This window comes from Vitis vinifera, chromosome 7 (assembly GCF_030704535.1).
Source record: "Vitis vinifera cultivar Pinot Noir 40024 chromosome 7, ASM3070453v1".
Taxonomy (NCBI): domain Eukaryota; kingdom Viridiplantae; phylum Streptophyta; class Magnoliopsida; order Vitales; family Vitaceae; genus Vitis; species Vitis vinifera.
The window spans coordinates 29,877,125-29,901,045 of NC_081811.1; the positions used below are offsets into that span (position 1 = coordinate 29,877,125).

At 36.0% G+C, this 23,921-nt stretch overlaps 1 protein-coding gene across 2 annotated transcripts; it reads left to right on the forward strand.

The window, feature by feature from the left end:
• The first annotated feature begins 1,136 nt into the window (after positions 1 to 1,136).
• LOC100264560 (CBS domain-containing protein CBSCBSPB3) lies at positions 1,137 to 23,921 on the forward strand. Of its 2 annotated transcripts, none has more exons than XM_059738749.1 (15): positions 1,137 to 1,244; positions 1,908 to 2,181; positions 2,893 to 3,061; positions 3,158 to 3,290; positions 5,439 to 5,609; positions 8,743 to 8,821; positions 8,927 to 9,040; positions 9,198 to 9,264; positions 10,403 to 10,508; positions 10,578 to 10,636; positions 18,555 to 18,661; positions 18,745 to 18,875; positions 21,378 to 21,460; positions 21,530 to 21,619; positions 23,397 to 23,921. In XM_059738749.1, exons 2-15 carry the CDS (start codon positions 2,048 to 2,050, stop codon positions 23,571 to 23,573), a joined length of 1,620 nt encoding a protein of 539 aa, XP_059594732.1. In that variant the 5' UTR covers positions 1,137 to 1,244; positions 1,908 to 2,047; the 3' UTR covers positions 23,574 to 23,921. The 2 variants fall into 2 exon arrangements, with proteins under 2 accessions (XP_059594732.1, XP_010652950.1); XM_010654648.3 differs by lacking the exon at positions 1,137 to 1,244 and adding an exon at positions 1,301 to 1,596.

Here is a 23,921-nt window from a genome sequence, read left to right on the forward strand (position 1 = left end):
TTTTTCTATTTTTTCTTCATTATGGTTTCTAACTAAAAAGGTTGAGGATCTATAGGGACTAAAGCTTGGTTTAATGAGGTTATTTTGTAATAATTCTTCTATTTGGATTTAGAGTAAAGGGAGTCTTTTAATAATTTTTCTTATGAATAATATTAACTTGATTATGATACATGTTAGAGTGAGTAAGTGACATAGGAGGAGATTCTTATTGTTGATAAATAGGAATAGGAATTTTTGGAGTAAAATCGACACTATTTAAATTTGTATTTGAACTAGAAGGTTTTGTAGAAAGAAAAGCTTGAGTAAATGAATATTTTGAAGCTGGACGAGATTCTATTTGGACAGTACCATCAGTATGTTGTATAATTTTTTAAGGAGTTGTTAGAGGTTTAATTGGTTTTGGATTTGTTAACTCTTATAATTCTCATTGACCTTCTTAAGTAATTTCATTCCATTCAAGTTTTTTAGGTACAAAGACTTAAGTATTATTAGGATTATATTGTAATAATAATGTTTCATCTTTGACAGATTAACATACAACTCTAGGATTTAATTGAGTAGTCGTGACTTTATAATAAATCCTATAAATTATTGTTATTGTATGAACTTCTTCTACAAAATTCATATTTTTTGTTTTAATTTTTAAGGTTGGACTTGACAAAATACTTGGATAATTTATATTCATGGAAAAGTTTGAAAACTATTTCAAATTGTAATAGCACTCGGTTCTTAAGCAAGTTCTTCATATAAGTTAAACATATTTGCAAATACTAAAGAATTATTAGCTACATTATATAATCAAATTTAATTATATTCATATAGGATTGGTTCAAGTAGCAATCAAATTATACCTTGATTACAAGAGAGAGTTGTTGATTAAATCATAATTAACAGCATAACCTTAGTATTACCTCAACTTATCTTATACCTACCATAACATTAGAAAACCTTGAAATACAATATAGTTTTTATTTTAAATATTGAAAAATAATATATATTCAATTTTATTTTTTTATTTATGTTACAAACTAAATATAAACATAATTTAATATATCTAATTAAATATGCTATTTTAAGATATGATATTTATTGAATTTAATATTATGTCCAATTGGAAATCATATCCAACTTGTTGGTGGATGATTGATACGTACGGGCGCCTCCATGTTGCACCGCGCATTAGCAACAAGGCTCATTGTTGATGCCCATTATACAGTCCTAGACATAGGCCTTTCTTTCGAGAGGTCAACTCTATTCTGGCTCTGAGATAGCTATTTCATTCTCTTTTTATTTTTGTCTCGAATGTTCGTTACGCTGTTGAATAGATTGTTTGATTGTCCGAGACCCAGTCAAACTCATGCACTTTACTCTAGCTATGACATGTCTCGAATGTTCGTTACGTTGCATCATCTATGTAAGATATGTGGTAACCGGAAGAGTTGTTACTATGCTAAAGTCAGAATTCTCTCTGTTCCTGACTAACGCCTCTAGAGTATATATCTTTTGAAAATCCTTTTGGATATGGAACATGGAAGTTTGTGGATATGGAGCATGGAAGTTTGTTTTGCTTGCATCATCCCAAACAATATTGATAAGGTTTTGAGTTTCATTCTTGCAAAACCTTAGGAATTTTTTATTTTACCTAAATGCTTTATTTTTAAAATAGTTGTAAACTAAAATAATATTTAGATTTAACAATCAATATTAACTTTCAATGAACGAATTAATTTTGATAAAAGAAAAATTGAAACATGAGGGCTCAAATTTGGGAAAATAAGATGAGTCCTTGAGAAACTTGGGTGAAAGCCATTGATTCCATTCTTAGGAAGGACGTGTAGCTAAATTTTAGCATTTTCGCCCTTTTCCTTTCTAATTTAAATTCAAAGGAGTTTCAAATCTCATCTCAGGTGGGAAACAGTTCGCCGCAGCGAGGAGAGAGAGAGAGAGGGGGAGAGGAGGGGGCCAAAACCCTAATCTCTCTTTGCCTCTATCGTCTACGGTTCCTCAGAACCCTATCCTCCCTGTTTCCAGTTGATTTTGATCCAAGATGAGTAGCCAAGTCGCTGCTCCGCATCCCAGGAGGACCAGCCTCTCCCAGAAACGAGGCCCTTCCACCGCCTCCAAGAAGGCGGTTCTTGCCGAAAATGGAAGCTCCAATGCCAAAGCCTCATCTCCTACCCAGTAAGTTTTTTCGTTTTTCTCTTTGTTTAGTCTTTGGGTAAAATTATAGGTGTGTCCCCGGAAAACAAACAGGGTTTTAATGAGATTATTTGGGTTAGGTTGGGTTTAATTCTTGTGGTTGGCGGGTGCGGGGAATGTTTTTCAGGGAGCTGACGGGGCGTTTATGAGATTGGTTTGGGTCGGGTTCAATTGTTGGGGTTGGTTGTGTACAAACTGTTTTCCCAGGATTTCTTCTGACATTTTCTGGGTTGGGTTGGATTATTTATCTTTTGATGGGTCTGGGTTGGGTTGGATTGTTGTGGTTGCCGATATGGAAATGTTCTCCCGGGAAACGAAAGTGGGTGTTTGTATGGTTTTCTGTGTTGGGGTGGTCATTGTGACTGGTGATGTTTTTTTTTCCTGGAAAATGTTTTACCGGGAAACAAATTGGGCAATTTTGAAATCATTTGGGTTTGATTATTGTGGTTGGTGGTGCGTTTTTGTTTTATGGAAAATGTTTTCCCGAGAAACAAAGGGATTGTTTGCGAGATGTTCTGGTTTGAGTTTGATAACCGCGGCTGGCGGTGAAGGGCTTATATATATAGTAATTTTTGTATTTATTTCTCTCTCTCCTCTATGGAAATGTTTTCCGGGGAGCAAAACGTATTATGATATTGTATGGGTTGGGTTTTGATTGTTGTGGTTATTGGCTTTGTGGTTTCGGATATGCAGTTTGGTTGATGGCGTGAGAACAGTGAAGAAGCTGAGATTGTCCAAAGCCCTCACGATTCCCGAAGGAACCACAGTGTCTGATGCATGCCGAAGGATGGCAGCTCGGAGAGTGGATGCTGTTTTGTTGACAGATTCAAATGCTCTGCTCTCTGGAATTGTTACAGACAAGGTTTGTAGAAAATGCTAGCCTTTTTTGGATGTTCTTGTAAATTCTTGATCATGTGACTTACTGGTTTTTTTTTTTTTTTTCTTTTGTTGTGGACAGGACATTGCCACTAGAGTTATAGCGGAAGAATTGAGGCCAGAACAGACGGTAGTTTCAAAGATTATGACAAGGCATCCAATTTTTGTTAACTCAGATTCGTTGGCTATTGAGGCTCTTGAGAAGATGGTGCAGGGTAAGCTGCATTTATTTCCTGTTGCATGTAACTGTGGAGCTTAGGTGAGCTTGGTAAGACCTTTTGGGTTACTGGTAGGATTTGCCTGACCAAATTCATTAATAGAATTGTGTGCAGATGAAATATCCTATTTTGATCTCGTCCTTTTTGTGCGTTATGTTTGATAATAAGAGAAACCTAAAAATGGAGAGCAATTCCATTTATATAACTTTTTCATAAAAGAGTTTTACAGATGGGTCGTGTATGAAATGAAGTGGAAAATTGTGACCTTCCTTTTTCATGTAGCGAAATAGGATAAAAATTAGCCTAAACTTGTTTATTTTTGCATGAATACTAGATATTTGAGTCTTATTTATTTCATACATGAAAACCAAGTGCAAGGAAAATTAAGCGAAAGTTGGTGCTGTATTATTGGCAAATGACTTGATTGCCATAGTGATGCTGCATTGCCTTTTTAATTGCTGCATGAAGAGAAGATGATGCTTAGGAACTGTGGGAGTTTTGACATGTAGGCTTATTGGTTTTATGACTAGCTCATCTTTTTCAAATAGCATGGTGTAATGTATTCTGATAAATACATCATTAGATGACATAAGCTGATCAGTTCTCTTTCGGCAGATTCTGTCATTAGAGGAATATATTGCTTTTTTATTGCATCTAATTGATGCATCCATTATTCAAATAGCATTTAGGCATCATATGATTAGCGGTCTCTCATCCCTTTAACAAACTAGTTGACTGAGGCCTGATGACAAGAACCAAGGTTCAAAATCTCGGCTGAGTCATATCCACCTTGGCTATGGTTGGTATTGTACCAATAGTTGTGTAAAAAACGGTGGAGAAAATCAAAATCCATGAAGTTAAAGAACTCTAGATGGAAAGTTCAGAGCCTATGTCTTGGGTTGCTTCTTCATCCTTCAAACCTAAGCTTTTGCATCCTTGCACGGCTGATTTATCTCTGGTTTAAAGCCATCAAACCTCTGAGATGATGTAAGAAGTTGTTGGTTGAGAGGTGAAATGGGTATTGTGTGGAGAAGATGAAATGGATATTTTGCATATAATTGTGTATCGTAGAGAGAAAGGTGCTTCTTGATTGGGCATATGGGTTTAAAAAAATGGTGATAGGTATTTGGCTTATTTCCCAACATTTGTATTTAAATAGATAGTTTGGATGATGTGAAATGATAATAAGTATTTAGGTTTATATGCAATAAATAGGATATAAGTATTAGTATAAAAATTTATTTAAAAATATATATTTATTTTTTAAAATTTATTTATTCAAATGAAAATAAAAATTAATAAAAAATCTTGTTTTTTTTATAATGGTTTTATTTAGAATATATTTGATAGGAAAAATGATATTTATATTTTTACTAGTGATTCATGGTTGTATTTTTTATAATTCTCAAAATATTTAATTTAAACAAAATTATTATAAAAATAAATTATTTTTATTTAGTAGGTTTATCTGATATTTAGTATGAGGTGATTAAATAAAGAAAGTTTTAAATCTATTTATGTGTGATTCTATCTTTATATGGATAATGTTCTCTCTCCATATTATTAATTTATTTAGTCTATGTGATTGTATTTATTTTTGTGATAATTTTAGCAATTCTCTTAAAAATTTTGGAGTTTTTAAATTATCATAATTTGCATATTGTTTGATACTGATCCAAGATATAGAGACCGGTGTGCCTCAGGGCCTACTGAGTCATAACCAATACTGTGACTTTGAACCATGACAAGAACTTGTTGCTTAAGAAATTGCAACTAACTTGACAAGTCCTATCCCTGCATTGGCTTCCTAGAATGTATGAAGTCCTGGAAAACCCTATTGCACTACACTTGCATTTAGCTTCATTTGAATCTGCTTTTCAATTTTGGTGGTATTCTGTTGAATACTTTTGGTAGGAAATTCTGTCAGGCTCAGTTACCAGCTGTTTAATATTTCCTTTAATACTTAAATCTGTTTGGAGTTGTACTGGGGCACCAAAATGTCCATATGTTGGTAATTTATCTGATTGAACTTTGTGGTTGCAATTTATTTATTTCATTTCATATATGCACTTCATTTGAATGAATTCTTTATTACTTATTAGCCTAATATTTGTTTTATGGCATCTTGCTTGTGTTGGTCAACAGGCAAGTTTAGGCACCTCCCTGTTGTAGAAAATGGTGAAGTTATTGCCATATTGGATATTACAAAGTGCCTCTATGATGCTATATCTCGAATGGAGAAGGCTGCAGAGCATGGTAGTGCAATTGCGGCTGCTGTTGAAGGGGTGGAACGCCAATGGGGAAGCAATTTCACTGGTCAGTTGATAATTTCCTTTGGACTTAATACCATATAGAATTGCATATTTTTGAATGGATATTTTGTCCCACAGCTGTGCATGCATATATGAAACAACTTACTGAAAACATATTCTATCTATAGATATCAATTAAAATTTCATATTCATAGTAATGCTGAGTATGCTATAAAATAATTATGTTTTAGGAGGTTATCTTGGGAAACTTGACATACATGAACTGGACATAAAATTGGCTATACACCTGTGTGCAGATACAAAATTTACAGGTTGTGAGTTTTCCAAATACAAGCGTTGGCATATGTTTACTGAAAAGGTTTTTAAACTGACCCAGACTGGTAGCTTGACTACGATGAATCAATTTGGTTGGGTTTTCCAGTTTATGAGCCCTTCTTCTTCTTCTTTTTTATTTTTATCCCCCTTTCTTTCCACAATGTAAAAATCTGATCAAAACAAGAGAAGGGACCCCTAAAAAAGAAGCCATACAAGCTGGACAACTGAGGAAGATAACAAAAATCTAACCACAATTTTTCCTTTTTCTTTTTTTACTTAAAAGATCCACTTTAAATGCTCTGATGATACTTCTTTGCTAATAGCATCTGAGTTAAATATGCATAAATATGAAACACTAGTTTATGTACTTTGGTGATACTTCTTAATTATATGATTTTGTTAACTAAGAATAAATATGGAACTTGCAAAAACTTCCTTTTTATGGGTAAATATGGATGGATATAAAAATGATGCATCATGAAGTGGATGAATCTAGTATTCAGGTTGTATACAGGGAAACATGAGAAAATAAATATGAACTAAGCCACTGCTGATAACTTAGGACAAGCACCCCATCCCCATTCACAACATACACCATACAAATAAGGACTCTAAGCAGAAATTTCTGAAATGAACTGCTGATTGTTCTGAACCTTCAAAGGTGGTCCTGTTATGCTTCTTCTAAACATGCTGAAACACCGCCTTCACACCAACCTCTGCTTCTTATAAGCCATGACACAATGCCAACAAACTAGAGCTCCCTTCATAGGAAGAAGCAACACCCATGATTTACCACATATAGAGAAAAGTGAAGCACCAAAGAACCAGCCAACTTCTTAGATGTGCACCTCTAACAATATCTAGAGTAGATAGTTTTTTGCTGCTTTTTGCCAGAGCTACGTAGTTGTGCTTGGGGGAAGGATTTTTCATCCTTCTTTGTACTTAAATCCATGATGATCAAATGTTTGTTTCTGACTAAAAAAAAAAGGAAGAAAAGAACCAGCAACCTTACAGTGTATAGGAGAGCATGAGATGCAAAAGAAGTTCTACTTATCATTCTATTATTATTACCATGGGAAACTCACTCTAATTACTAGAACCTGTTTTCTGGTTTATGTCTCACCCCCACATCCCTAGAGCATGAGACACAAAACACTTCTATTTGGCATCCTATTATTATCACTATTCTGGTGGGAAATATCTAATTACTAAAACTTGACCTCCAGTTAACCGGAGCTTACCATGTTGGGTTACTGACTTTTCTAGAAGGTTAACTTGGCAGGATTTGAACCCCTATAATATATATCATGCTCTAACAGTGTTATCATTTGATGCATACTCCTGTGAAGGAATGTGGGTTGCCTAATGTGTCGAACATGGATACACGATGCATTTGGGAATAATTAGGTTCAATTTTTATTTTTATTTTTTATTTTTATTTTTATTTTTATTTTTTCTGCTGTTAAGAAAAGGTTTGGAAGATTTGTTAGTTGGTGGGGAGAGTTTAGGGAGGTTTTCAATTAATGAATGCATTGGATGTTTAAATTCATATATGTGTGATTATTCATTGCTGACTGTCTACATTGTCTGTTAAGTATTTGGCATATATGCACCTTGTTGCATTAATGTCTGGTATCCTTATCTGTGCTATATAGTTATTCTCTTTTGGCCTAGGTCACATGGATAGTTTACCCAGTGGTATCTTAGACAGATTTAGAGGAAATTCCTACCATCCTAGCGATGTGCACTTTGAGATGATGTTCTAAAACATGGTACACTTATATTTTAGCAATCCTTTGAAAGACGAAGCATCAAAACTTGCAAATATAAGCCTCTGAGTCTCCAGTTGATAACTCAGCCTATATCCACTAAAGAATAGGTCATGTATTTGGATGTAAATTTTCTTTGTTTCTCAGGATCTCCAGCAACTTCTTACTTAAAAAAGGTCTAAATAATTGGGAAATCTAGTTATATGTCAGCTAACTGGTAAATAAACTTATCTGGGGAAGATTGCAACAAAAAATCGGATAGAAAATCTTTTGGCAGGTTGGCAATGAAATTTTGAAAAAGAAAGTTAAGTATTTTGTTTTACTCCCTTTCTATGAACTGTATATGAGGTTGCTTCCCCCACGCTTTATTTTTCATATTATTGCTTACAACTCAAAAGTTGCTGCAGTATTTTGTATTTATATGTGATGTTCTAATTGAAATTTGAAGTATAAGAGCTTTTTTATTTTGGCTGCTTGACGGTTACTAAAGTGGGCAGAACAGTATGTATGCTTCTTTCTATATAGTGTGAAGGTGAAGTAATGTGATGGTTTCTAATTTTCTTCATTTATATGTTATTTTGGAATTGAGCTGAACCTTTGCTCTCTCACCTAACACACTAATATTTAAATATGGTTAGACTATTTCAGAGTTTTGTTGGTTTCCAGAACTTGCCCTTGAACTAGAAAGGGTAATGATCTGCCTTGATAGGTTTATAAAAGTTCAGGACAAATAAACTAGATGATCCCTTGAGTTGCTACTTGTACCTGTATCACTGCCTTTGATTCTAGTTAGTTTTTGTTTATATATTGGCACTCATTATGTTTTGTTTGTTTTGTATGGTTGTGAAGTTGGAATTCTGACATAAGAGGTTCTGCGGATGTAAAATTAAGGCTTGTAAGGCATGGATAAGCCTATTCATCTGATGTTTTTCTGCAGTTCCCCCTTTTTTTTTTCTTTTTTTTTTTTTAATTTTTTATGGTTAATTGCAGCTTATTCTTTTAATCCATATTGTATTTCATCAATTTCACTTTAAGTGCAGTACATAACATAGAATTTCATTCTCTCTTTTCTTCTATGGTCTTGCTTGCCAGCTCCATATAGTTTTATTGAAACGCTTAGGGAGCGGATGTTCAAGCCTGCTTTGTCAACTATCATTGCGGAAAATACCAAGTACTTTTAACCTTGGCTATTGGTCTGCCTTTCCAATGATATGCATTTTACAGTTTTATCAGTTGGTTTTTTGTTACCAAGTTTTGTAGCTTCTTTTGTTTCCAGGGTTGCAATAGTATCACCCTCTGATCCTATCTCTGTTGCTGCTAAAAAGATGCGAGAATATCGGGTTAATTCAGTTATAATCATGACTGGAAGCAAGATTCAGGGGATATTAACGTATTATTCATTTCTCTACTGGCTCCTATCTTTTCTGACTGTAACTTTGTATCAACAAGGTTTTATTTTTGCATTAGCAGCATTTCAGGAGGTGTTTTGATGTCTGTTTATATCTACTGGTGGTTACTTATGTCTGTTTGTTTCAACTAACTTGCAGTTCAAAGGATATTCTTATGCGGGTTGTGGCACAAAACCTTTCTCCTGAGTTGACTCTGGTGGAAAAGGTTGTTGTTGTGAAACTACTGTTGTATAACTGATCATTGTTTATATGTATGTGTTTTGAATGCATATAGCCCATTATTGAGAATATTTCATAATGCCTGACCATAAATTCATTGCAAGTTGCAAAGTTGAATATTCTTGGAATGTTATATTGTTGTATACTGAGCTTTCCACCTTTTTATTTATGTTCTGTTTTGTTGTTAAGTCCACAATGTTTGGTTGGATATGCAATGTTCTTGTAATGGAATTTCATTTTGGCATGAATCAGTCTTCCTGTTTATCATTTTGTCAGGGAAAGTTGTGTTGATGTTTTTCTTGATTTTTAGTCCAGCATGCTGTCTACCTATGCCACCTTTTAATAAACTTTGAGATCCATTTCAACTGAATACAAGCAGATAGAGATTGCAGTGATTGAGATGTGTTATTCTTCTTTCTGCTATACCTTATATGCCTATTGATATGTAGTTAAGTTGTTCTTTGTGGAGGTAAATTGAAAACCCTTCAAGGTTGTCATGGGAGGGCTGTGAATTTTACATGTGGATATATTTTGTGCATAGATGTGAGTGGAATAAGTGATATTTAAAATCTTGTGATTCATGGACTGTTGCAATCGCCTCTTTGCATATGCAAATTTAGTTGGCCTTATAGAACAGTCTTGTAGGTTTGCATTCTGCAAATGACAAAATATGTCTGAATTGGGCTGTAGGGTCCACCACTGACTATGTACGTGGAAATGTTGTAGTGGCTTGGGTACTACATTTATACAAAGATTTTTTGTGCAAGATTTCTATTCTGTCTCATTTTGGTGATTTATTTCACTGATTCTAGTCCTCTTTAATAGCACTTACATAAACTATTTGTTTGTGGCTGGTACTGCTTGATTTCTTTATTTTTATTTATTTTTTCTTTTCTTCTTTTCCAAAGTAAATCTAATAACTAGCACCTTATACGACAGCAATGGTTCAGATGAATTTGATAACTGAACTGTTTTTTCCTTTTAGTTACATCATTTGTGTAATGTATAATTCTCCTTCTCATACCTTGAAACGAGAGACCTAATGGATCTTATAGCTCTCTCTTTGATCATGCAAGTTCTTGTTGTACTTAGCATGATTTCACTTGTGTTTTTTCCTTATCTAGGTGATGACTCCAAACCCTGAATGCGCAACCTTGGAGACAACAATCCTTGATGCGCTACACATAATGCATGACGGGAAGTTTTTACATCTTCCTGTTGTAGACAAAGGTGAGCATTATCTTCTTCATGCAATGCATTTTTTTCATGATGAAATATTTAACATCATCTGTTGGGCAGATGGAGGTATTGCTGCCTGTGTTGATGTTCTGCAGATAACTCATGCAGCAATTTCAATGGTAATACATTTGTTTCTGATGCTACAGTTATTTGGTAACGATATGCACTTCTTTGTTGCTTTTCATAGCTTTTTGTCTCTTTAAAAACTTTTGAAATCTAATATGGCCTCATTTGTATATAATCTAATATTAGGGATTACAATGGGGCGGGTTTTTTCGGGTACCCATCCGTCCTGCCTCTAATGAGATGGATTTGAAATTTAAATAAACGGGTTAGGGGTAGATTTGAGATTTTTTTATATTTTTTTTAAATAAAAAACTTGGGATGGGTTTGGGTATTGCCTTGTCCCACCTTGCCCTGCCTTGATTATATATAAAATTAAAATTTAAAATTAATTTTATTTTATTTTTATTTTCCTACTTTTAATATATCTATCATAATAATAATAAAAAAAATTATTTTCAATAAAATAAGTTATAAAAAATTATAATATTTTAATTATTTATAAAATATATTTATTTTAATGTAATTAAAAAAAATTTAAAATAATTTCTTTAAAAAAAATTTAAAAAATTTTCAAACATATTTTGTTATGAAACTATACTTGTATTTTTTTAAAAAGTAAGGTTGTGTACAAAATGAAGAAGGATGAGAAATCCTTCAAAAAGGGAAAACTAATTGATATAAAGTAAAAAAAAAACAGAAAAACTTTTCGGTGGAAAGCATTTGCTACCCAACTCTAAGAAGGTGGAGGACCAAAACTCAAGGGGGGCATTAGAGCCAATTGAAAATCAACTCGAGAAGAGGCTCCTCTTTTAGTTCTTGATTAGCTAATTTAGGCTTCCATGACAAGGCAAAACTGACACCCTTACCCAAGTCAACCAAACAAATTTTGTCTCTAAAGAAAAACCCAAAATGTTATGTGATAGAATGTCTAGTCCAAGAAGAAAATGTTTTGATTGTAAAATTACCATGACCAAGTTTTATCAAAATGAGGCAATAGTAATTGATTAAGCTTTGAATGTAGAATAAGAGATACCAAGTACTTTTTCATACATAAACTTAATATCCTCTTCTATTAATAATGTTGCTCTAGATATGTTCAATTTTACTTAATATAACCCTTAAAGAAAAATCTCTTTATTATTTTAGCTATACTTGATATTTTCATGTGTGTTTGTTATTTATATATATATATATTAACAACTATGAATTTATTAAGTAAAGCATAAGGAATAAGAAGGCTAGAACAATGGAAGGTCCCTCAAACAATACAAAACTATGAAAAGAACATTGCAAAGAAAGAAAACCCTAAAGCTCACCTTATCGCAAAAATATTTATATGATGCAAAATTCAATGTGACATACTATGTTTCAAAAAAATGGATGAAATGCTTTAGAGACAAGGAAAAGCATAGTAAGAGGAGGTAGGAGTTGGTTTGTCGTGGATTCGTAATCCTTCAAAATTTCTATTCAGGAAGTCAAGGGAATGCCTAAAGGAAAATTTTTGAAATGAGTAGAGACTTTTCTAGTTTGATTTATGTTCGGGAGTTTTAGTTTGTCCTTGTTCTTGGAAGAATGGAGGCTTGTTGTAGGGATGTTGTAGGGAAGAAGATGGGATGATGTGTTTCAAGGTTTGGGATGAAGGGGGAAGGACTGTCAAGCCAGTGCGTTGTTCCAATGTGGTTGGGAGGTTCATTCTTTGTTTGATTAGCTCTATAGAGGTTAAGAGGCATACTTTGATCTTCCTAGTAGGTAGGGGTATTCTTGGGGCCTGGCCCATTCTTGTTGAGAAGCTCCCATGGCTTGGAGTGGTATCCTCCTTTGGTCCAAAGAGTATCCTAACCCTAGTTGCAAAGAGACCTTCGGAGGGCACAACAACATAGTTATTGTCCTTCATAGAGATGGTAAAGAAGGCCTAGGGCATGGAAGTTGAAGCGGTCTACATTTAGCTAGGTGAGAAAGAGGTGTAACTTAGGATGGAACATTTGAAGTGTTGTTGAGTTGGGAGATGGGTGGGGTTCTTAGATTCGACTCCATTTATCTTTGTTAAGGACGTGGGTTGTTTAAATTGGTTTCTAAATGGTGGTGTGAAGATTTCCTTGTTAGAGGTTAGCCCTAAGGAGTGGGTGCTTTGGGCTAGAGGTTAGAGGTGAAGGTGGTTTGTTGTCACGTGCTGGTGAGAAAGTGGGGGATTTTTTCATTTTTATAGCATGGTATAGAACATCGTTGCCTAATGACTTAAGGAGAGAGGGGAAAGTAGTGGTGATCTTTTTAGCCCTGAAGAGGCTAGTTTAAGTGGGCTAGGTGAGTTAGAAGTAGGTGAATGGTGGTGGGCTTGCAACAAATTTTGGTTTTGAATGTTTGGGCAATGTATGTGTAAAAAGAGCCCAAGGTAGTGCAATTAGTGGGCCTAAGGGGTTAGCTAGTGGATTTGATTGAGGCCCATTACAAGAAAGGTGGGTATGTGAAGCGGGTCAAGTCTTTAGGGGCCATTGAAAGGATTAAGCAACCATCATAGAACCCACGTGAATTGTGTATTGGGTCGACGACACCTTAAAGGGGATAGACTTGGATTTGGGCTTGGGTTAGTGAACTGTGTGGATTAGGCCTCTTTGGATTTGAAGGGCTATTTAGCCCCTTTAATAGTAGGTTTAGATTTGTCAAGGGGTTGTATAGTAGGGGAAAAGTAAGCTAATGAAGGTGTCTTTGTCGTTGGTGAGGAGGCATCGTTACAAACCACATCGGTGCCTTCATCGTCTAGGTTCCGTTCCTTGTTCATCAATGAGGCTTGATTGGCCGAGGTGTTTAAATTTTCATGTTCTCCTCCCTTTCTCATCTTTGTGGGGTTAAGGCTTCTTTGTAGTCTTCCTTTTTTAGGAGTGGTCGTTGTATTGATGTCTAAGGGTAGGGTAGTGAACCAAAGGGCTATGGAGGTGTGGTGTGGGCAAGCATCTCAAAGCGTGGTTAGATGTCTATTAAGGATAATTTTGGAATAAAGCCCTTAAGGCCTGGCTCAAGTGGTAAAGGGATGGGGAGGGCTTGTGGGAGGTTCCACATTCAGGTCCTAATAGGGAAAAAAAATTACCTATAAAAAAAAGGATGATTTTGGAATAAAGTAGCTTCGTGGAGTTACTAGAGAAAGTGGAGAAAAAAAATTGTAGCCTCAAATGGGGAACATGCTTGCAGAAAAGTTGGTCTTCAAGCAGTTTGGCTACCTTCAGTAGGTTTTTGGTCATGCCCATGGAGGGTTTCAAGGTATGGATTTTGGCTCTCCTTAGAAGGATGAAGTTAAGGAAAGAGCTGAAGGGTCAAGCACATGAGAGGAGAAAATCTGGCTTCAAAATTTGAAAGTGAGCTAAAGAAATTGGAGTGCTTAGTGAACTACTTTGGAGCAAGAAGAAGGGGTGGAACTGGTAGGTAAGGATGGGATCTTATAACAATATGCAAATGAAGTTAAAAATTTTATCTTGGAATGTGAGGTTATCAAGTCTTTGATTAGATTATCAAAATTGGATTTGGTTAGTTTACAAGAAACAAAAGTCCGAAAGATGTTGTTGGAGTTAGTGAAAAGCTTAGGAGTGGGTGAATGCTATGGTTGTTGCTTGCTAGGTCCTGGTTTTTCGGGTTAATAGGGTGCTGCAAATTATTGGCATGGAAGTGAGCAAGTTCTCAATCTTGTGTCGTTTTAAAAACTATGAGGATGACTTTGGTTGGTTGGGTTTTCATGGGGGTGTACAACCTACTTTAGGGAGGGATAAAGATGGCCTATGGGATGAGTTGGGAGCCATCAGGGGTTTATGGGTTTTCCCTTGGTGCATTGGAGGGGATTGCAACATTGTCAAATTTTCAAGGGAGCGAAGTAGAAGTATTAGGTCATCTTCGACATGAGAAGATTCTTAGATATTATCAAGGAGCTTGATTTGGGAGATCTTCTCTTTCTTTGAGGTCCCTTTACTTGGTTGTGGTGACTTGAATAATTGGTCCCTATCAAGATTATATCACTTCCTAGTGTTTGAGGAATGGAAAAGTCATTTTAGTGGAGTGGTGCAGTGTAATATTTAGAGACCTATGTTAGATCATTCACCTATTCTATTGGATGGGAAGGGATGAGGAGACGCTCTACCCTTTTTAGGTTTGAAAATATGGGTTTAAAAGTGGAGGGCTTCAAAGATCTGCTTAAGAGGTGGTGGATGGGGTATGACTTTAGAGGTGCTTATAGCTTCATCTTGGTTGTGAAATTGAAAGCCTTGAAGTCAAACTGGAAAAAAAGGAACAAAGAGTTGTTTGACAATTTCATAATGAGGAAGTAGATGACCTTCAACAATGTGTTGTTTTGGGACACCAAGGAGAGGGTAGGTGTACTATCTCAAGAAGAGGTGGTAGCTAGAAGGGTGGCAAGGGAGGAGTATAAAAAATGGGCTCTTATGAATAAGTCTTCTAAAGATAGAAATCAAGGGCAGTTTTAGCTGAAGGAGAGTGATAAAAACACTAAATTCTTGCACAAATGACTAATGTGCATAAAAAAAGAAACTTTGTGACCCAGATTAAAGTTAATGGGGCTTACCTAATTGATGGGAATGAGATAAAGGAGTGACCTAGACTTAACTTACTATCTGATTCATGGGATTGGAGACCAAGAATCAATATAATGTCTTTTAACATGCTAGACAAGTAGGAAATAGTAAAATTGGATGTGTTGTTCTTGGAGGAAAAGGTGTTCAATGCTTTATTGGACTTCAATGGGGGACAAAGCCCCAGGCCTAGATGGGTTCTATATAGCCTTCAAGCAGATTAGTATGTATTTTGTAAAGGAAGAGATGATGAGCCTTTTTAAAGAGTTTCATGATTAGTGTAGGTAAGAAAAAAAATCTTAACACCACGTTTCTCAAAAAAAAAAAAAAAAGGGAGAAGAGGCAGGGGAAGTTGGTGATAGTAGAAGATCTAAAGGATTTTAGGCCTATAAGTTTTGGTGGATTCTCTATATAAGGTTCTAGTAATAGTTTTAGTCAATAAACTTAAAAAGGTCGTGGGAAAAGTGGTATCCAAATCCTTGAATGCTTTTGTTGAGGGAAGACAAATTCTAAACGCGACGCTTATAGCCAGTGATGTTATTGACTTCGTGTTGAAAAGTGACGTCTATGGAGTTATGTGTAAGCTAGATATTGAAAAGGCATATGATGATGTTATTTGAGGCTTTTTGCTAGCAATTCTTGGAAATATGGACTTTGGGTAGAGATGGATCAGATGAATTAAATGGTGCATGCCTACAATAAATTTCTTTGTTCGTGTTCATAGCACTTGGTTGTTTTCAAAGCTCTAGAGGCTTGAGACAAAGGGACCCGCTTTTATCATATTTATTTGTATTAGCCATGGAGGTCCTTAGTTGTCTTCTTAAGAGAGCTTGGGAGGGAGGCTACTTGACAAGGTTTAGGGTAAGGGGGTGGAAGTGTCCCATTTGTTGTTTATTGATGATACTATTGTTTTTACGAGGCATTGTGAGATTAGATGATTTATTAAGTTGATTGCTTATGTGGTTTGAAGCCATCTCAGTGAATCATAAACTTAAAGAAAAATGAGTTGATTCCAATAGGAATGATGGGCATAGGGGAATTGACCTCTAAAATTGGTTGCAAGGTGGGAGGGCTTTCCTTTACTTATGTTGGTGATATGGAAACGACAATACATTTTTTAAAGCAAGGAGCCTCACTTTGATGAGGAGCACTTTATTGAGCTTGTCATATACACTTTGTCCTTGTTTAGCATTCCAAGGAAAGTTAGATTTAGGTTAGAGGCTTTGCAAGATTAGATGATTCATTTAAGTTGGTTGCTTTTGTGGTTTGAAGCGATCTTGAGGTTGAAAATAAGCTTGAAGAAAAGTAAATTGATTCCAATAAGTAGGATGGACGTGGTTGGCCTTTGAAATTGGTTTCAAAGTGGGTGGGCTTTCATCTACTTATGTTGGTGATGTAGAAAAGGTAATACATTTTAAAGCGGGGAGCTTCACTTGTTAAGGGGCACTTTACCAAGCAAGCCCATCTACACTATGTCCTTGCTTAGTATTCCAAGAAAAGTTAGATTAGGGTTCAAAGAGATTTCCTTTAGAGAGATGGGGCTTTGGAGAAAAACCCACACTTAGTGAAGTGTTTGATTGTTTGCATAGATAAAAGGAAGGGAGATTTGGGTGTTAAATGTCTCCTTTCGTTTAACAATACCCTTCTTTGTAAGTGGAGTTAGTGATATACATCTAAAGGGAAGCTCTTTGGAAACAGGTCATAGGGCAAAATATAGGGAGGATGACGGGGGGAAGCTATCAAAAAGGATTAGGATCTCTTTAATGGTAGAGACTCTTTTTCTATGGGTAGCAGGAGGAGGATGAAGTTTTGAAAGGATAAATGGTGTGAAAATGAGCCTTTGTGTGTATTGTTTCCCTCTTGGCATGCATTAGCCATATTGAAAAAAGCATGGATAATAGATTTATGGGACCAAACAAGTGAAATAGATCACTAGAATTCTTGTTTTTCTAAGCACTTAACGATTGGGAACTAGACAACATAGAATTTTTCTTTTATAGACTACAAAGAAAGGCAATGATCAGGGAAGAAGAGGATAGGGTAGTTGGATGGATTCATTGAATGAAACTTTTTTGTTAATGATCTATATTTTGTATTAGAGTTGGGGAGATTAGTTCCTTTTCTAATGGGAGTAATGTATAATAAGGTTAGAAATTGATTGTGTGTGTGTGTGAGAGAGAGAGAGAGAGAGGTAAAACAATCCTATATGAAAACATTCTTGTTGTCAAATGTCATAGTGGAAGTTAATTAAATTTATTCTTACAATGAATATTAGAAAATTTTCGTTTGAATAATTTGAATTTTTGACATTAAAAATGATGATAGTTGATGAATAAATTTTTTTACTAAATATATTAGTTTTGAGAATATAAAAAGTTGAAACTTTTGAGACATGTAAAGTCATATATCAACAACACATAAATACAAATGTCTAGTAAAAATTTAGAATTAAAAATTATATCTATAAATTTTAAAAAATCCATTTTATTAATCATGTCATAAACATATACATTAAACTCATATTTTGTGAAATTGAACTTTTTAGAACTCTAGTATTCAATGTTTTTATATAAGCCCTTAAGGTCTAGCTCGAGTGGAAAAGGGATGGGGGGGTTTGTGGGATGTTCTAGGTTCAAGTCTCAATGGGGAAAAAATTTACCTATAAAAAAATGTTTTCATATGGTAGTTTAAAATTTTTGAATTCCACTATCTTTTATGAAATTGGTTATATATTATTGCATAGTTCATGCTTCCAATACATTCGTATATGTATGCATATTTTTTCTATTTAATTTTTTATTATATAAAAAGCTTACGATGCATGATACCAAAAAAAAAAAAAAAAAAGTGAAGAAAAAGAATTATGCATGATACGTTTTAGCAGTTAACAACTATGGCTAAATCAACAGTTATAATATTCCATTCCAACATTGAAGCTATTCTTTCCCAAAGGCCATCCTCTTTTGAGTAGTGAGTAAAGAGCTTAGGAAGATGTCTCCTGAAGACTCCACAAGACCATCAGTCCTTATATCCAGTAATAGAAGACAAATAACTTCTGCCTTGGGTAAAATGACTTTCAAAATCCATTCTGCATTCAATGGGATACAGCTGGAAACTCATAGAACCTAGGTAGCTAACTTTGAAGAGAAATTAAATTATGTGCATATTTGTTTAGTTTCTTTATGCATACTCCAATTCTTTGAAATTCATAAGGTATATATATATAGTTCATACCATTCACATGCTGTTCAGGCCACAGCCCCCTCTCCTATTGTGTTTTCCAAGTTTATACTAATCAGAAGACATGTCGGACACTGTCAACTTGCACACATTAACAAGTGCCAAATCATTTCTGTAGAGGAGTGTCCCACATATTCTAGTAACCAGATATATGGTTTTTCAGGTTGAAAATAGCTCTGGAGCTGTTAATGAGGTCACAAATACGATAATGCAAAAGTTTTGGGATTCAACACTTGCTCTAGAGCCACCAGATGATTATGACACCCAGAGGTATCTCTTTTGCTACCATAATTATTTGTTATATGTTGGTAAACTGGTAGTTCAATAACTAGTCCTGTTGATGTTATGTACAGTGAATTGTCTGCGGTGATGGCAGCAGATGGGGCTGAACCTGGGAGGAACATGTATCCATCTCTTGGTCTTGGGAATTCATTTGCCTTCAAGTTTGAAGATATTAAGGGTCGTGTACATCGATTCAATTGTGGTGAGTACTATCAAAGTCTATACAAAACCCTGGGAACTGAATGTGTCCTCATTTACATTTAATTCTTCTTTCTAACTATGAATTGGTTGAATATGCTTTCTGGGAGAATTAGAAACCTTGGGTGATATCATAAGGAGTTGTTATTTTATATTCATCCATTTTTTCCTTTTCCTTCTTCTATTGGTTTTTTCTTCTTTTTTTCTCTTGTTTTTTGTGGGATTGGGTGGATGGGGTTGGGTTGTCAGTTTGTCATGGTGGCAACAATGATTGTGGCCTGATGGCAATAATGATTGTGGCCATGCGGAGATGTTGTCATTGGAATTTGTATGATGGTTTTTGCGTGTACAAGTAGTAGGTGAAAGTGGACTCTCTAGGTGGTGGTAGTGTGTTTTATGGTGAAGATGTTGGAGGTGGTGCTGATATGGTGATGGGCGAATGTCTTGAGTGTGGAACGACATTTTTGGAGCAATGGAGGTTTTGGTTGCATAGTAATTTGGTGGTGCTGATGGTATTCAGGGTTGATAGCCACATTATAGGTGAATGATGGTGTTTTTAGGTGGTGGAGAATCAATGAAGGTTTCATATTGGTTCAGGGTTTAATGAAGTTACTGTTAAAAATCGCAATAGCCTATGGGCCAGAATTCTGGTAAGATCTAATGGAAGGACAGAGTCGGGCTGGCTGCAAGTTGTTGTAGGTTCTGTTTGCTTCGCTGTGAAGTTATGGTGGGAAGTTCCACCATGGATGTCTCAGGTAGTACCCGAAGGATATGTGCAGGAGGTTAGGGTTGAGGGTGATGTCAGTGCACATGGCATGAAACGAAGGGGAGATTCATCTGGGAAAAGTCAAATTAAAGAGAGTGAAGTGGCTTCCCATGAGTGGAGGCAGAAGGTTGATGTGAGAAAGGGGGCAATGGGTGCTGATGGTGTGCTTTGGGGAAAATCAGAAGTGAACAGACCATTTGGTGGCTGATGGGATGCCTCTAGACGACTCTACAGCAAAAGGAGTGGGCGGGGTGGCTGGTGGTGTAGCCCAAAGTAGGGAGGACAAGTCTTTAAATGGGATTTGGGCCTTTAGTGGCTCTAAAGAGGACCTTGGGCCTTCTTCTTCAACCCAGCCCACTAAGTCTGTGGACGTTTATAAAAGCCCTTGTGTTGGGCTGTCAGGGAATTTATTTAAGGTCTCAAAAGAGCCTCTGGAGCCTTGGGGCCGCTGTGCTTGTGGAGAACGTGTGCTGCGAGATGACGAGAGTAGATGTTGGGAAGTAGCAGAATGTCAAGTTCCTGCCTTGCTGCAGGATGGGGGGCCGCTGTGGCACGACGTTCGCTCAACTGAAGGGCTGTCACTCTCTGATGAAGCGCTATTGGAAGAAGCTGGCAGATTCCCAGGTTGGGAAGCTTTTATTGGGGCGATAGAGAGTCATGTGATGCAGGTGGGGTCCTTTCCAGCAATCTCTTGCCTTGCATTCATTAACGAGACCCTTTTGGCGAAAGTGTCAGGAAAGGAAGCCTCCGGTAAGTTTTCCTCTCCCGTCTGGTTCCTTAGAGGGAGGAGGATGTGGGTCTTCCAACAGAGGGCAGCAGTAACGTTAATAGGCCTCTGTGTGTGATTTCTGGTGAGGGCTTGGTAGTGAAATCCCCAGAGAAGCAACCTAAGGATACTGAGAAGGCGAACCAAGAAGTGTGTAGTGAGGAGGGGAATTCGGGTTGCAGGAGTCCTATTAGGGGCTCATTGGTAGCAGAGAGCCTCTCCAGTCCTTTTCAGAAATTTCTCTCTTTTAGTAAGTTTCTGGGATTGCTAGTGGATGAGAATGAGAAGGAAATTGCTTCCCTGTTGAGAAAGATGGAAAGCAGGAAGGGTCGCACGGTTTCAATTGTGAAGAAGAGGTCATCCTCCACGCCCCGATTTGCTAGGGAGCTGCGAAATTTAAAATGCTCGGTCAATTACTGCAACTCAAATAAAAAAGAGGAGCTGGAGTAGTGGGTGGGAGATGGTTTGTAAGTGATCGAGTCTTGTGATTATAATTCTTGAGGGGTTGAAGGTGGTGGGTTCAGGGAAGGCTAAGAAGAGGGGCTATGGCAGTTTTCACCCAAGGGTTAGCTATATCTGGTGTTTTTTGTTTTGTTAGGCTGTAGGGTGAAACCTTTAGTTAGGGGCGATGGTTTGTTGTTTCTCTTCTTTTTCACTTGCATTAGGCTGCTTCTTGTATATTCTGTGTGTACTCTATGCACCTTTTCCAAGCTCTTTTAATATATTTGCTTTGTTTACCTATCAAATATATATATATATATATATATATATATATATATATATATATTGGTTCAGGGGCTTAATTAGTTATGTGCTTTTCAAGAAACATTTCTTGCTTTTGGGGAGTTTTTTTCCTTTTACCTTTTTCTTCTGTGCATGACTCTCAAGTCAAGTAGTCCTCTGGAATTGCCATCCAAGTCAAGTGAAATAAAATATAATAAAATAAAACGTTCACTATTTTTTTATTTCTTCAGGCACTGAAAGTTTAGATGAGCTGGTATCCGCTGTCATGCAGAGGATAGGTGCCAGTACCGACCAAGATCGTCCACAGATTTTGGTGAGTTTTGAAGATTATTTGAAATTGAGTATTTTCTTTTGGCATAACCCTTTTTCATGTTTCTTGTAGTATGAAGACGATGAAGGGGATAAAGTTCTACTTTCAACTGACAGTGATCTTGTTAGTGCCGTCAGTCATGCTAGAGTAGTGGGACAGAAGGTAAATTTTTTTTCCTTGTGCTGACATTAGGGTTGGATATTCTCTTTCAAACAGTGAAATGCAACTAGAAAAATTCTCTCACAGAGTTTCATCTGCTATATGAATGTACTTTCTTAACTCCATACTGTTGGCTTTTCATGGAGTAGAAAATTTTTGTATAAGTTTGACATAGGTGTAACATTTTCCATTCATGTTTTTCCAATTGTGTGTCAACACTAGTTTAAATTCTCACAACATTTTCCATTCTTGTTTTTTGTCCAATTGTGTTGACACTAGTTTACATTTCCACTTTTGACATGATTAAGTAAGTATTCATGGATACTGAGAAATTGCTCACTATGTTTTGCTATCTTCTATTGTCAATTTAGATTTATTACAAATAGAAATTTGTATCAGAACATACTGACTATAGTGGTGATACAATTCAGGTTTCAGATCAGATATGACATCATATAAGTTAGGCTGCGCCTGGACTAGTTTAAAAAACCCAACCCTCTACCACAAGGAGTTAGATTTGGGATTTGATACAAGTAAGATGGATCAAGGATGAATAGGAACTTATTAGAAAAATGTGTTGAGGATGATTAGAAGTTGATTATTGTGGAAAGGTGTTGGGAATAATATTAGCCTTGTTGAGCTGTTTTAATGGTTTGGGATATCTTTTTGTTCCACATAGTAATCAAATTCTGGTAGCAAAAGTTTTTAAGGGGAAAGTATGAAGCCATAGATGAGAAAGAAGTAGGGAAAGTAGAAAATCTAAAATAACCTTGAGTTACATTTTCAATTGATCTCATTTACAAACTCAAAAAGAGAAATTTACAACCCTTACACAACCCTCTTTAGAATAAAAGGCTGTAAGATGTACCATTGGGATCAAAACTAATTCCAAACCATTAACTGATACAGTAGTGTAATCAATACTTACTCGCTAGGTCTCCTACTGTAAGGTTGTTCACTGCTGCTATGCCACTTGCTACAGCAACTTGGATGTTTTTTTTTGCTATTTTCTGACTTTAAATTCAACCTCAATGATAAACCTTAATTTCCAACATCTATTAAATTAAATACCATCATAACTTTTCTAGACACATCGACAAAATTCTTTTTACTCCTATTTGTTCGTCAAAACCCATGAACTTTGAATCAGAATACTTCTCATTGGCCCATCTCTGGTTCTCATTTCACATTTGCAAACAATCTCAAACAATTTTCATCCTATCCTCAATTTGGTGTACCTCCAGTCTTCCTTTTATGCATTTGTCCCTTGTATGCAGTCATCCATCTTGGAATCTTCATTTAGCTACACTTGTTTCATGAACAAGTTTCTTGAGTTCCCGATGTTGTGGGAATTTGTCCTCTAAAAAAGGAAATGTTGAATGAATTGATCATAAATTATGAGATTTTTCTAGTTCTGTACCTCCTAGGGAAGATCCTAATCATAGGGAAAATAGAATTTCCGCAAGGTCTACAAATCTCATAAGGCAAGATCAATTCTTTGGTTGTCTCCTGATTTTTCTCCCTTTGATTTGATTGAGTATACAATGATCACATAATAATGCATAATCACTTTCCCACACCATCTTTTAGTCAAATGTCCTCTTGAATCTCCTCTTTATAGTGAATGATTGATCTCAAATAACAAAAACAATCACTTTCAGCATCTTCTAGCGTCCTCTTCTGTCCATTCTTCTAATTTTACTTAAGAGTTAATGCCATATGCTCTGTTGGCGTGCCGCTTTCTAAAACTATTCCTTCTAACTTCTTCCATACTTTCCAGGTTTTAAGGTTGCAGTTGGACTATTCTGAGTCCATCCAGGAAACAAGAAGACCCCAGACGGGCACAGACACTGTCCGAGGTACTGGAGGGGTGTTTCTCCACTCTGGGATTTTGGCAAGTGCAGTGATCATAACAGCAGTTGGTTTGATGGTCTACTTAAAGCGTGCCAAGTTATGATGTTCTTTCATTTCTTCAAAGAAAATATTGACTTATGGAGTTGAATATAATCGAATGTTCTATCCACATCTGAAGTGAAAACCAGCTTCACACCTAATAATCAATAGAGGTAGAAAATTGTGGTGAAATGATGAGCACTTAAAGAACTGTGGGGGGGATTTCTGGAGAATATTGTTTACATGTTTTCTCTAATGTAATTTTAAAAAACCGAAACATTGACATAGATGTGGCATATAAACTTGAGTCCAGTGGTGTAATTGCAAAACACCATACTTATCCTCTCGTTACCACAGTTGACGGTGCAATATAATTATTTTGGGGGAGGCATGATCTCCTCATGGGTAAAAA